The 12,729-nt window shown below is 55.8% G+C and overlaps 2 protein-coding genes across 7 annotated transcripts; one reads left to right on the forward strand and one right to left on the reverse strand.

Annotated features, from left to right (window-relative positions):
* Window positions 1-5,822: 5,822 nt before the first annotated feature.
* PLK3 (polo like kinase 3) lies at window positions 5,823-10,784 on the forward strand. Of its 2 annotated transcripts, none has more exons than XM_003936919.4 (15): window positions 5,823-6,149; window positions 6,316-6,423; window positions 6,512-6,628; window positions 7,089-7,218; window positions 7,303-7,390; window positions 8,191-8,286; window positions 8,386-8,584; window positions 8,700-8,826; window positions 9,035-9,126; window positions 9,368-9,461; window positions 9,591-9,674; window positions 9,762-9,924; window positions 10,074-10,203; window positions 10,370-10,483; window positions 10,593-10,784. In XM_003936919.4, the coding sequence occupies exons 1-15, from the start codon at window positions 5,940-5,942 to the stop codon at window positions 10,782-10,784; spliced, it is 1,944 nt and encodes a 647-aa protein (XP_003936968.2). In that variant the 5' UTR covers window positions 5,823-5,939. The 2 variants fall into 2 exon arrangements, with proteins under 2 accessions (XP_003936968.2, XP_074236804.1); XM_074380703.1 differs by having other exon boundaries at window positions 5,837-6,149; window positions 9,035-9,075.
* Window positions 10,785-10,997: 213 nt separating this feature from the next.
* DYNLT4 (dynein light chain Tctex-type 4) lies at window positions 10,998-12,713 on the reverse strand. Of its 5 annotated transcripts, none has more exons than XM_039474466.2 (3): window positions 12,274-12,713; window positions 11,882-11,929; window positions 10,998-11,780 (listed from the first exon to the last, which is right to left on the reverse strand). In XM_039474466.2, exons 1-3 carry the CDS (start codon window positions 12,510-12,512, stop codon window positions 11,108-11,110), a joined length of 960 nt encoding a protein of 319 aa, XP_039330400.2. In that variant the 5' UTR covers window positions 12,513-12,713; the 3' UTR covers window positions 10,998-11,107. The 5 variants fall into 5 exon arrangements, with proteins under 5 accessions (XP_039330400.2, XP_003936970.1, XP_010345742.1 ...); XM_003936921.3 differs by having other exon boundaries at window positions 12,411-12,460; XM_010347440.2 differs by having other exon boundaries at window positions 11,095-11,784; window positions 12,411-12,460.
* Window positions 12,714-12,729: the final 16 nt, after the last annotated feature.

Here is a 12,729-nt window from a genome sequence, read left to right on the forward strand (position 1 = left end):
AGTTCACACTTATAATAATGGTAAATAAAAAGTCTTATTTGTAGCCGGGCGCGGTGGCTCAAGCCTGTAATCCCAGCACTTTGGGAGGCCGAGGCGGGTGGATCACGAGGTCAAGAGATCGAGACCATCCTGGTCAACATGGTGAAACCCCGTCTCTACTAAAAAATCCAAAAAAAATTAGCTGGGCATGGTGGCGCGTGTCTGTAATCCCAGCTACTCAGGAGGCTGAGGCAGGAGAATTGCCTGAACCCAGGAGGCGGAGGTTGCAGTGAGCCGAGATCGCGCCATTGCACTCCAGCCTGGGTAACAATCGAAACTCCGTCTCAAAAAAAAAAAAAAAAAAAAAAGTCTTATTTGTGGGGGCAAAAAAAAAAAAAAAGAAACAAACAAAAAACAAAACATTATCTGGATGTGGTGGCACACGCCAGCTATAGTCCCAGCTACTTGGGAGGCTGAGGTGGGAGGATTGCCTGAGTCTGGGAGGTCAAGGCTGCAGGGAGCCATGATTATGCCACTGTACTCCAGCCTGGGCCACACAGGGAAACCCTGTTCAAAAGCAAAAAACAGTGTGTTAGACCTTGCTAGACTCTGATATAATTAAGATGCCATTATGGGCAGAACTGCGCCCCCTTCCAAAATTCATTTTTATTATATATATATATAATTTTTTTTTTGAGACAGAGTTTTGCTCAGCCGCCCTGGCTACAGTGCAGTGGCACGATCTCAGCTCACTGCAACCAGTGTCTCCCAAGTTCAATGATTTCTCGTGGCTCCGCCTCCCGAGTAGCTGGGATTACAGGCACTTGCCATCATGCCCGGCTACTTTTTGTATTTTAATAGAGATGGGGTTTCACCATGTTGGCCAGACTGGCCTCGAACTCCTGACCTCAGGCGATCTGCCCACCACAGCCTCCCAGAGTGCTAAGATTACAGGCATGAGCCACCACACCAGGCCTTTTATTTATATTTTATTTTATTTATTTTTTAAAAGACAGGGTTTCACCATGTTGATCAGGCTAGTCTTGAACTCCCAACCTCAGGTGATCCACCCACCTTGGCCTCCAAAGTGCTTGGATTACAGGCGTGAGCCACCACGCCTAGCCCTATTTATTTATTTAAAGACAGAGTCTCATTCTTGTCACCCAGGCTGGAATGCAATGGTACATTCTCAGCTCACTGCAGCCTCCGCCTCCCAGGTTCAAGCTTTTCTACTGCCTCAGGCTCCTGAGTAGCTGAGATTACAGGTGCCCACCACCACACCTGGCTAATTTTTGTACTTTTAGTAGAGATGGAGTTTCACCATGTTGGTCAGGCTTGTCTCGAACTCCTGACTTCAGGTGATCCACCCGCCTTGGCCTCCCACAGTGCTAGGATTACAGGAGTGAGCAACCATGCCTCGCTGGTCTTTTATATATAATTTTGAGACAAGCTCTGTCTCTCTGGCTGGAGTGCAGTAGCATGATCATGATCCATTGCAGCCTAGACCTCCAGGGCTTGGGGACCCACTTCAGCCTCCCAACTAGCTGGGATTACAGGGGTGCGCCACAACGTCCAGCTAATTTTTGTTTTGTTTTTGAGACAGAATCTCACTCTGTCACCCAAGCTGGAATGCAGTGGTGTGATCTCAGCTCACTGCAACCTCCACTTTACAGGTTCAAGTGATTCTTGTGCCTCAGCTTCCCAAGTAGCTAGGACTACAGGTGTGAGCCACCACATCCTGATAATTTTTGTTTTTTTGGTTTTTTTTTTTTTTTTTTTTTTTTTTTTCTGAGATGGAGTCTTGCTGTGTCTCACCTAGGCTGGAGTGCAGTGGCTCGATCTCGGCTCACCGCAATGTTGTTTCCTGTATTCAAGCGATCTCCTGCCTCAGCCTCCCGAGTAGCTGGGATTACAGGCTCCTGCCACCACGCCCAGATAATTTTTTGTATTTTTAGTAGAGATAGAGTTTCAACATGTTGGTCAGGCTGGTCTGGAATTCCTGACCTCAGGTGATCCGCCTGCCTCAGCCTCCCGAAGTGTTGGTATTATGGGTGTGAGCTACTGCATCTAGCCCAATTTTTTTTTTTTTTTTTTTTGAGACGGAGTTTCGCTCTTGTTACCCAGGCTGCAGTGCAATGGCACGATCTCGGCTCACCGCAACCTCCGCCTCCTGGGTTTAAGCAATTCTCCTGCCTCAGCCTCCCAAGTAGCTGGGACTACAGGCACGCACCACCGTGCCCAGCTAATTTTTGTATTTTTAGTAGAGACAGGGTTTCACCATGTTGACCAGGATGGTCTCGATCTCTTGACCTTGTGATCCACCCGCCTCGGCCTCCCATAGTGCTGAGATTATAGGCGTGAGCCACTGTGCGCAGCCTGATTTTTGTATTTTTTTTAGTAGAGATGGGGGTTTCACTATGTTACCCACACTGGTCTCAAACTCCTGGACTCAGGTGATCTGCCCAACTCAGCCTCCCAAAGTGCTGGGATTACAGGCATGAGCCAGCACTGCATGGCCCCAAAATTCATATTTTTGTTTGTTTTTTTGAGACAGGATCCTATCCTACTCTGTCACCCAGGCTGGGGTGTAGTGGCATGATCTCAGCTCACCGGAACCTCTGCCTCCCGCATTCAAGCGATTCTACTATCTCAGCCTCCGGAGTAGCTGGGACTACAGGCACATGCCACCATGCCCGGCTAATTTTTGTATTTTTAGTAGAGACTGGGTTTCACCATGTTGGCCAGGCTGGTCTTGACTCTTGACCTCAGATGATCCAACCCCCTTGGTCTCCCAAAGTGCTGGGATTACAGGCATAAGCCACTGCACCTGGCTCAAAATTAGTGCTTTGAAGTCCTAACTCCCAGTACCTGAGAATGTGACTATATTTGAATAGGGTACTTAAAGAAGTAATTAAGTTAAAAGGAGGTTGTTAATTTGGGCCGTAATCCAATCTGCCTGTTATCCTTATGAGAAGATTAGGACACACAGAGATGTGTGCACACACAGAGATAAAGACCATGTGGGCTGGGTGTGGTGGTTTATGCCTATAATCCCAGAACTTTAGGAGGCTGAGGTGGCAGATCATGGTCAGGAGTTTGAGACCAGCCTGACCAACATGGTGAAACCACGTCTCTACCAAAAATCCAAAAATTAGCTGGATGTGGTGGCGGATGCCTGTAATCCCAGCTACTCAGGAGGCTGAGGCAGGAGAATTGCCTGAGCCTGGGAGGTGGAGGTTACAATGAGCCGAGATCATGCCACTGCACTCCAGCCTTGGCAACAGAGTAAGATTCCCTCTCAAGGAAAAAAAAAAAAAGAAGAAGAAGAAGAAGAAAAAGATCATGTGAAGTCTGAGGGAGAAGACCACCATCTACAAGCCAAAGAGGAGGCTTCAGAAGAAATATACTCTGCTGTCACCTTGATGTTGGACTTCCAGCCTCTAGAACTGTGAGAAAATAAATTTCTGTTGCTTAAGCCACACCTAGTAGCATTTTATGGCAGCCCCGGTCAACTAATAAAGAGACATTTTACAAATATAAAATTGCAGGTTGGGTGCGGTGGTTCATGCCTATAATCCCAGCACTTTGGGAAGCCAAGGCAGGCGGATCACTTGAGGTCAGGAGTTCAAGACCAGCCTGGCCAATGTGGTGAAACCCCATCTCTACTAAAAAACACAAAAGTTAGCCGGGCGTGGTGGCTCAAGCCTGTAATCCCAGCACTTTGGGAGGCCGAGGTGGGTGGATCACGAGGTCAAGAGATCGAGACCATCCTGGTCAACATGGTGAAACCCCGTCTCTACTAAAAATACAAAACATTAGCTGGGCATGGTGGCGCGTGCCTGTAATCCCAGCTACTCAGGAGGCTGAGGCAGGAGAATTGCCTGAACCCAGGAGGCGGAGGTTGCGGTGAGCCGAGATCGAGCCATTGCACTCCAGCCTGGGTAACACGAGCAAAACTCCGTCTCAAAACAAAACAAAACAAAACAAAAAACACACACACACACAAACGTTAGCCAGGTGTGGTGGCACACAGTTATAATCCCAGCTGCTCAGGAGGCTGAGGCAGAAGAATCACTTGAACCCAGGAGGCGGAGGTTGCAGTGAGCCAAGATTGTGCCACTGCACTCCAGCCTGGGCAACAGAGCAAGACTCCATCTCAACAAACAAACAAACAAAACACTGTAAAATTGAATATGCTCCTTTGACTCTCTAAATGCCTCAGATCCATTTACCCTGGGGATTTGTCCTTTCTAGCCCCGCCACCATCTCCCCACAGGAAGACTGCTGACCTGTAAGGATAAAGACCAGACTCTGGAGCAGGCACTTAAGGCCTTCCTGCCCACCCCATCCTCCACTCCCCCTCAGTCATCTTGGCTACTAGTATTTCTCCATGTCTTAGGCTGTCCTGGGTCTCTGTTCAGTGGTTATGAAGGCCAAGGTTGGAGAAGCTGGCCCTCATATGTCTGATGAGGGATTAGGTGGGATCCCACTAACAGCATACGACGGGGGATGAAATGGGCATGAGACCAAGGCCAGGAGAGCAGCAAGGAGCTGTGGCAATCATCCTGACCAGAGAGACTGTGTGGCCCAGGCCAGGGTGTGAGGGGAAGATGGAGCCAAGGGGATAGATATTAGAGCTATTTGGGAGATAAACTTGACAGGATTTGGGTACTCAGCAAATATTTGTTGCCTTTCCCAGCTACTTTTTCTAAAGTTGGCCCTTCATTTGCTCTTCTGTTTACTTCCTTCATAGCAGTTTTCACAGCCTGCAATTACCTTGTTTATCTGCTTGCCTGTTGTCTGTTTCCATCAAGCAGAATGTAAACTAAGTTAAGGGCTGCGACCTTGATTCGTTTTGAGATAGTGTCCAGCACTTAGCAGATGCTCTCAATAAATCTTTGCAGAATGGCACTGTAATTGATTGGCTGGCACAGTGGGAGGGCAGAGAGATGAGAACCAAGGCCAGGAGGCCTGTGGTCCTGGGGCTCTGTCTCTGGCCCTGGGAAGGGTGGGCATTGAGCAGGGATCTAAGGGTCCACATGGTTCGGAGACTTAGCTGCCCCATTGCCTGTGGCTAGCATTTGAGAAAAATCCAATTCCCATTCATCACTTTCTGGCCTTCTGGCTGCTGACCCAGGCTGGGGGTATTTTCAGAGAAGGGAATTGGGGAGCCCACAGGAACCCGAAATCTGCCTCTCAACAGTGGAGAAGTGGGCAGCGGAAGATGGGCCTGGAAGCATGGTAAAAGCCTTGAAATACCAGGCTCTGCTTGACTCCCAAACCTGGCAAGGCAGCCCTCGGGACAGGCAAGCCAGGACTGTGCCTTCCTCTCAGGTCCTAAAGAGGGCAGCACTGGGCCGGGCCCCGGGCGAGGGCGTGGGACGCACGCGGTCCGGCACACAGAAAGGGGAGTGCTGGTGACAAGCCCGGGCAAAAGCGAGCCCCGCCCCTGCCTCGCCCCTCCTGGCTAGAACGCTGATCTATCTAGTTGCTGGGGAGACGCCTCCAGATGCCCAGGTCCCACTCGGACTTCAGCACACGTTCCGAAAGATGGGGAAAGAAAGAGGCCATGAGGGGGACTCGCAGTTGCCAAGGAGGGGTGGGAGGCGGACAGGGATCAGCTGGCCCCTGCGGCCTGGTCGCACGTGCACGGTGACTGGCAAACGGGCTGCGCCCCAGGGCGTGGCCAGGAGGCGGGGCCTGGCAGTGCGGGGAGGCGGGGAGGAGCTTCTGGGTGACGCAAGGCCGAGAATGGGTGTGGCTTCTCTGCGACTCGTCGCCAGGAAGGGGGCGGAACTTTCGGTGACGAGACGCCGGGGAGGGGCAGGCGTTCATTGATAAAAACGCTGGTCTTCCCCGGGCGCGAGCGCAGCGTAGCAAATCCAGGCAGCGCCACGCGCGGCCGGGGCCGGGCGGAACCGAGAAGAAGCCGGGCCCCCGCGCTGCGACGCGCCGCCCGCATGGAGCCCGCCGCCGGTTTCCTGTCCCCGCGCCCCTTCCAGCGTGCGACAGCCCCACCCTCTCCCCCCGCCGGGCCCGGGCCGCCTCCGAGTGCCTTGCCCGGACCTGAGCTGGAGATGCTGGCTGGGCTACCGGCGTCAGACCCCGGGCGCCTCATCACGGACCCGTGCAGCGGCCGCACCTACTTCAAAGGCCGCTTGTTGGGCAAGGTGGGCCGGGGGACGTCCCCGGGGTGGTGATGGTGGAGGTGGGGGTCCCGGCCGGCCTCTTTTCTGACGCCGAGCCAGGCGTGGGCGCTTTACCGTAACGCGGGGACGTCCGCGGGCTAGACTCGGCCTCCCCTCGAACACCCAGCCTGATGCCCCCTCTTCACAGGGGGGCTTCGCCCGGTGCTACGAGGCCACTGACACAGAGACTGGCAGCGCCTACGCTGTCAAAGTCATCCCGCAGAGCCGCGTTGCCAAACCGCATCAGCGTGAGAAGGTGGGTCTAGGCTCAGTGGGGGACGGGTGCGGGGGGGACGGTGGCCTGGGAACCATGGAAGGATGATGACCCTGTGCCCTCATCGCAGATCCTAAATGAGATTGAGCTGCACCGAGACCTGCAGCACCGCCATATCGTGCGTTTTTCACACCACTTTGAGGACGCTGACAACATCTACATTTTCCTGGAGCTCTGCAGCCGAAAGGTGAAAGATGGTGATTCCAGCAGGGATGAGGGTGAGGGAGACAAGAGAATCTTTTTTGTTGTTTTGAGACAGAGTCTTGCTCTGTCGCCCAGGCTGGAGTGCAGTGGCGCGATCTTGGCCCGCTGCAACCTCCGCCTCCCGAGTTCAAGCGATTCTCCTGCCTCAGCCTCCTGAGTAGCTGGGACTACAGGCGGGCGCCACCATGCCCAGCTAATTTTTGTATTTTTAGTAGAGATGGGGTTTCAGCATGTTGGTCAAGCTGGTCTCGAACTCCTGATCTCGTGATCCGCCCACTTTGGCCTCCCAAAGTGCTGGGATTACAGGCATCAGCCACTGCACCCCAGCTGAGAAGAGAGTCTTAAGACCCAAAGCTGGGGCCCTGTCTCTTCCACAGGGAGCAGAGATGGAGGGGGAGGGGAAGGGAAGTCCCACCAGGGGCTGAGGCAGTGATTCTCTGCAGTCCCTGGCCCATATCTGGAAGGCCCGCCACACCCTGTTGGAGCCAGAGGTGCGCTACTACCTGCGCCAGATCCTTTCAGGCCTTAAGTACTTGCACCAGCGGGGCATCTTGCACCGGGACCTCAAGTTGGGTGAGACTCCTGAGCCCTGACGATGGGAAGTTGGGGAGGGAGGGAGGAAGGAGGAATCTGACACACCTCTCTTTCCCCATCCAGGAAATTTTTTCATCACTGAGAACATGGAACTGAAGGTGGGGGATTTTGGGCTGGCAGCCCGGTTGGAGCCCCCGGAGCAGAGGAAGAAGTGAGTTTTGAGGAAAGGAGTCTGTGTGTGACATATGTGACAGTGCATACGTATGTAGGAGGCCAGGTGACTGTCTGATGTGTGCATGAGATAAATGGGAAGGGACAATGGGCTGTTTATGCGTGTATGAAGGTGGAGATGGCAGCCTGCGTTACTGGGATTGGTAGAGAGAGGGAGGATCCTATAGATGTGTGACACAGATAGGGTAGGTGACCCTGAATCCCTGAGACAGATGGGGGTATACAGATTCTTGGAGGCACATGACTTACCCTGTGTGTGGATGGGCGAAGGTGACAGGCAGCATGTGGTGTGTGAGACAGACTGAGAGTGGGAATGGTGCGACATGACACTGGGTGTAAGAAGACCCTGCTGTGGCCATCACACTGAGTGTGTGGGACACAGATAGCATGTGCAGCAGATGAGTGTTTATGGGGGTTGTGACAGCTGGTATTGGCGTGTGTGTGGCACAGACCATGGGAGGTGACAGCCTGATGCCTGTCTGACAGACAGGAGTGCAGGAAGGGAGAAGGGATCAGCTGTGGATTCTCTGTGTTGACCCTGGAGGAGGGGACAGGGCTGGGGGTCAGACCCTCCCCCTATCATGAAGAGCAGCTGGGCAGCTGGGCCAGGCGGGTAGGCGGGGACTCAGCTGCCATCCCTGGCATCCATTGTCCCAGGACAAGCAGGAGCTCTCTGGCCTTCGGTGACAGGCAGCTGCTTTGTCTGGACTCACAGTGGGGGAAGGGGTGGGGGGCTGCTGGGCTAGGTCTCAGCCTTCTCTCCTCCTCACCCTCTTTCAGGACCATCTGTGGCACCCCAAACTATGTGGCTCCAGAAGTGCTACTAAGACAGGGCCACGGCCCTGAGGCAGATGTGTGGTCACTGGGCTGTGTCATGTGAGTCTCAGGGACCAGGGTCAGCAGCAGACAGGTGGTGGGTGTGTGGGTGGGGTATCCCCTCCAGTTGACTCCTGACCCCTTGGGTCTGCCTTACAGGTACACGCTGCTCTGCGGGACCCCTCCCTTTGAGACAGCTGACCTGAAGGAGACCTACCGCTGCATCAAGCAGGTTCACTACACGCTGCCTGCCAGCCTCTCACTGCCTGCCCGGCAGCTTCTGGCCGCCATCCTTCGGGCTTCACCCCGAGACCGCCCCTCTATTGACCAGATCCTGCGCCATGACTTCTTTGCCAAGGTCAGTGGCTCCCCATACCTCTAAGTCCAGTCTGTGTATTCCCAGGGATTGAAAGGGGGCAGGTGACAGGACCCCTGGAGCCTCTATTCTCTGTTCACATGGCTCCCCTCCTTAGGGCTACACCCCTGATCGACTCCCTATCAGCAGCTGTGTGACAGTCCCAGACCTGACACCCCCCAACCCGGCTAGGAGTCTGTTTGCCAAAGTTACCAAGAGCCTCTTTGGCAGAAAGAAGAACAAGAGTGAGTCTTGGGTGTCAGTGGGTTGAGGGGGTAGAGCAGGAGTGCAGCTTGTCACATTTGTCTTGGGCATGTGAGTGTGGGTGTCTGGGGACTCGGGGGGAGAGCATGTGCAATACAGGTCCTTGGGGAGGTCAATCTCTGTGTCACCCCTGTGGGAAGTGGAGGTCCTGGGCCAGATACTGAGGACAGTATCACCCTTCACACCCAGGTAAGAATCATGCCGAGGAGAGGGATGAGGTCTCCTGTTTGGTGAGTGGTCTCATGCGCACGTCCATTGGCCATCAGGCTGCCAGGCCAGAGGTGAGGCACTCACGTGGACACTGTTTCCCTGACTCACCCCCATCCTAGTAGCTGAGGGAAGCCGGGGATAAAAGAGGCTGCTGAAGCATCCAGCCTCGTGGTGGCCTAATTGGCTATGTGTCACTAGCCTGATGGGGCTCTGACCTGGAGTGCCCTGGGAGCCAGGGAGGGGCTGGGCCATGGACTCAGGGGTTTGGATTTTGGGGCCTGTCTCACTCCCTTTCCCTGCCCAACCCTCCAGGCTCCAGCAGCTTCTGGACCAGCCCCTGTCAGCCTGGTAGAGACAGCACCTGAAGACAGTTCACCCCGTGAGACACTGGCAAGCAGTGGAGACGGTGAGGAGCCAGGGAGGATGAGAGGTTGCTGGAGCTGAGACCAGGGACCAGAGGGAAAGAGTGAGCAGAGAGGCCTGGCCTGGGTCCTGGGGGGCTGATGCCTAAATCTCAGTGCCCTGTCTCCTTCAGGATTTGAAGAAGGTCTGACTGTGGCCACAGTGGTGGAGTCAGCCCTCTGTGCGCTGAGAAACTGTGTGGCCTTCATGCCCCCAGGTAAGGTCGGGGTCTGCGTGCTGCTGTGGAGGGAGTTCTGTGGCTGGGAGGCCAGGAGCAGATCCTCACTCTCTTCTCCCATGACAGCGGAACATAACCCGGCCCCACTGGCCCAGCCAGAGCCTCTGGTGTGGGTCAGCAAGTGGGTTGACTACTCCAACAAGTTTGGCTTTGGGTATCAACTATCCAGCCGCCGTGTGGCTGTGCTCTTCAATGATGGCACGCATATGGCCCTGTCAGCAAATAGAAAGTAAGTGCTGTTACGGGGTGCCTTGTATTCAGGCCACTAACCCAGCAGGGCTGTACCTGGGTGTGTGCTCCTGGGCTCAGGGGTCTAGGGCTTCTCAGGGGAGGGGCATTGGTGCAGGGCACCCTCTGACCTCTGCCTCCCCATTCCAGGACTGTGCACTACAACCCCACCAGCACAAAGCACTTCTCCTTCTCCGTGGGTGCTGTGCCCCGGGCCCTGCAGCCTCAGCTGGGTATCCTGCAGTACTTCGCCTCTTACATGGAGCAGCACCTCATGAAGGTGTGAGGGCTGGAGCTGTGGCACATTGAAAACCAACACATCCTGATCCCTTCTCATTCTCCCTTGGTGGTGGGGGGTGGTGCTCAAAGCTAGAGGATAAGGCATACATTAATGGCAGGGGACTGTCTCATGCTCGATCAGTGACCTGCCCCGATCCCGCTCCCAGGGTGGAGATCTGCCCAGTGTGGAAGAGGTAGAGGTACCTGCCCCACCCTTGCTGCTGCAGTGGGTCAAGACGGATCAGGCTCTCCTCATGTTGTTTAGTGATGGCACTGTCCAGGTAAAGGACTATCCAGGAGTTGCCGGGAAGGTCTGGGAGGCCCAGGGTGCTGGGGAGGAAGCTGGGCCCGGAGCCTAGGCCCTGACCACTGTCATCCTCCTGTGTGCAGGTGAACTTCTACGGGGACCACACCAAGCTGATTCTCAGTGGCTGGGAGCCCCTCCTTGTGACTTTTGTGGCCCGAAATCGTAGTGCTTGTACTTACCTCGCTTCCCACCTCCGGCAGCTGGGCTGCTCCCCTGACCTGCGGCAGCGACTCCGCTATGCTCTGCGCCTGCTCCGGGACCGCAGCCCAGCCTAGGACCCAAGCCCTGAGGCCTGAGGCCTGTGCCTGGAAGGCTCTGGCCCTTGCCTTTGTGGCCCTTCCCGTTCCTTTGGTGCCTCACTGGGGACTTTGGGCTGAATCTCCCAGGGAATCAGGGACCAGCTTTACTGGAGTTGGGGGCAGCTTGTCTTCACTGGCTCCTACCCCCTCTCCTAATAAGCCTGAGCCTTAGCTCCCAGCTAGGGGGCGTTATTTATGGACCACTTTTATTTATTGTCAGACACTTATTTATTCGGATGTGAGCCCCAGGAGGGCCTCCTCCTAGGATAATAAACCATTTTGCAGAATTGGAGTCTCCCTCACTCGCAGTAGAGACTGTGGACTGTGGCCACGGCGAAGAGTGAGGCGTTGGTGTAGGAGGCCGAGGCCAGCCCGTCGCGCGCCTCGTCCCAGAGTGCGCGGCTAACTACAAGCACGCCCTGCCCCTCGCGCGGCCCCAGCACCACGCTGCACACCAGCTTGTAGCGCTGGGGGCTGAGCTCGCGCAGGCGCACGTGCACCTGCTTGCAGAGCTCCTGCGCCAGACGCCCGGCCTCGGTGCCTGAGTAGCGCGCGTCGCGCAGCCCTGCGGCCAACGCCGCCTCCAGAGCTCGCTGTGCGCGCACGGCCTCCCAGCGCTCTCCCGGCACCGGCTCCGTGCGGTAGGAGGGCGCCACCCGACGGGCGGGCACCTGGGGCAACCCCGAGAAGCTGACACGGGAGCCCTGAGGGGGCACGGGGCCCAGGGATGGCCGCCGACCCCCGGGACCCGCACCTGGCCCGGCCAGGGAGTTCCGGCGGGAGAAGGACGCAACCAGACTGAGCATGGAGCCCCGGCGTGAGGCCGGTCCCGGACCTGGACCTGCTGGTCGAGCCTCATCAATGCTGGGCAGGCGGCCTCTGGGCCGCACCAGTGAGAGTTTCGGCCCGGAGTCTTTGGCATTCTCCTCCTCCTGGCATCCAGGAGGCAGTGGCCTGCTGCTCATGGACCTGCTGGCTGGAGGACCCACACTCAGGGCGGCCTTCACGGGGCATCTGTCTACCCACCCCAGCCTCTTGATGTCAAGAGTTTTTACCTTCTTCCCCCTTCTTACCTGTGTTTTGGAACAAGTGGATCAAATAGTCCCAGGCTGCCTGGGTTCCTAGGTGCCAAGAAGGTTAAAGGCTGTTAGACACACAGACTGCTGGGACTGGGATCCTCGGCTAGTCCCTGCCCGCTGAGCTCCTTCCCTGGGCACTTCCCTGGGAGGTTAGCCAGGTGCGCTCAGAGTCTTAGAGACTGCTGCTTCTCCCTTCCACCAGACTTCCCTAAAAGGGGAGGCAGACCTCTGCCTCAGCCTGGACTGTGGAGGTGATGGTGCCTCCAACCCCTAACCAAGAAGGACCAACAGACCCAGCTCCTTCAGCCCCAGCCCTGCGGGTGTTGAATCCAGTCCTCTTGTACTAGATCTACTCTAGAGTGGCTGGCACAAAGATTCCCCCACACCTGGCTGTGGCTGAGGGCAGACGACTTGTGAAGCCCCCTTCCACCTTCTGCCTCTGGCTTCTGATCCCACTTCCTCCAGAATCAGTTCTGGGTTGGCTGGCCTCTGCTCCTGAAACTCCCTCAGGCACCTGAGTCACCTGCAGCGTTGGCTTCCGAGTTCTCTCCTGACTCCACAGCTCTGGCTGTGGGGGACTGAAGGGCAAGTGGGAGGGGAAGGACCTGTGTTGTGGAGTTGCCATGGGTTGCTGAGGCAAACACTCCTCCCTTCGGGAACCCTCTCTCCAGTCCAGCTCTGGCTTAACCTGAGAGCGTTGTTACTGTTGAGCACGTGCTGAGTGTGGGGTGCCCCCGAGTCATCAGGAAGAGCGGCTGACAGGGTCTTGCAGCTCAGGCAAACTCCCTAAGCGTGGACAACAGGGTTAGATGTAGAGCCAGGCTGTCGTCAGAAAGGCCTCG

This window comes from Saimiri boliviensis, chromosome 11 (genome assembly GCF_048565385.1).
Source record: "Saimiri boliviensis isolate mSaiBol1 chromosome 11, mSaiBol1.pri, whole genome shotgun sequence".
Taxonomy (NCBI): domain Eukaryota; kingdom Metazoa; phylum Chordata; class Mammalia; order Primates; family Cebidae; genus Saimiri; species Saimiri boliviensis.

What these genes read in the sequence shown, in the direction of transcription:
- PLK3 (XM_003936919.4), top strand. Translation starts at nt 5,940, where the DNA reads ATGGAGCCCGCCGCCGGTTTCCTGTCCCCGCGCCCCTTCCAGCGTGCG. An exon ending in ACTGGCAAGCAGTGGAGACG is followed by an intron (nt 9,462 to 9,590) that starts GTGAGGAGCCAG and finishes TGTCTCCTTCAG; the next exon opens with GATTTGAAGAAGGTCTGACT. An exon ending in GCCCTGTCAGCAAATAGAAA is followed by an intron (nt 9,925 to 10,073) that starts GTAAGTGCTGTT and finishes TCCCCATTCCAG; the next exon opens with GACTGTGCACTACAACCCCA.
- DYNLT4 (XM_039474466.2), bottom strand. Translation starts at nt 12,512, where the DNA reads ATGGCAACTCCACAACACAGGTCCTTCCCCTCCCACTTGCCCTTCAGT. An exon ending in CTGCCCTCAGCCACAGCCAG is followed by an intron (nt 11,930 to 12,273) that starts GTGTGGGGGAAT and finishes CTTGGCACCTAG; the next exon opens with GAACCCAGGCAGCCTGGGAC. An exon ending in CCACTTGTTCCAAAACACAG is followed by an intron (nt 11,781 to 11,881) that starts GTAAGAAGGGGG and finishes TCCTCCAGCCAG; the next exon opens with CAGGTCCATGAGCAGCAGGC.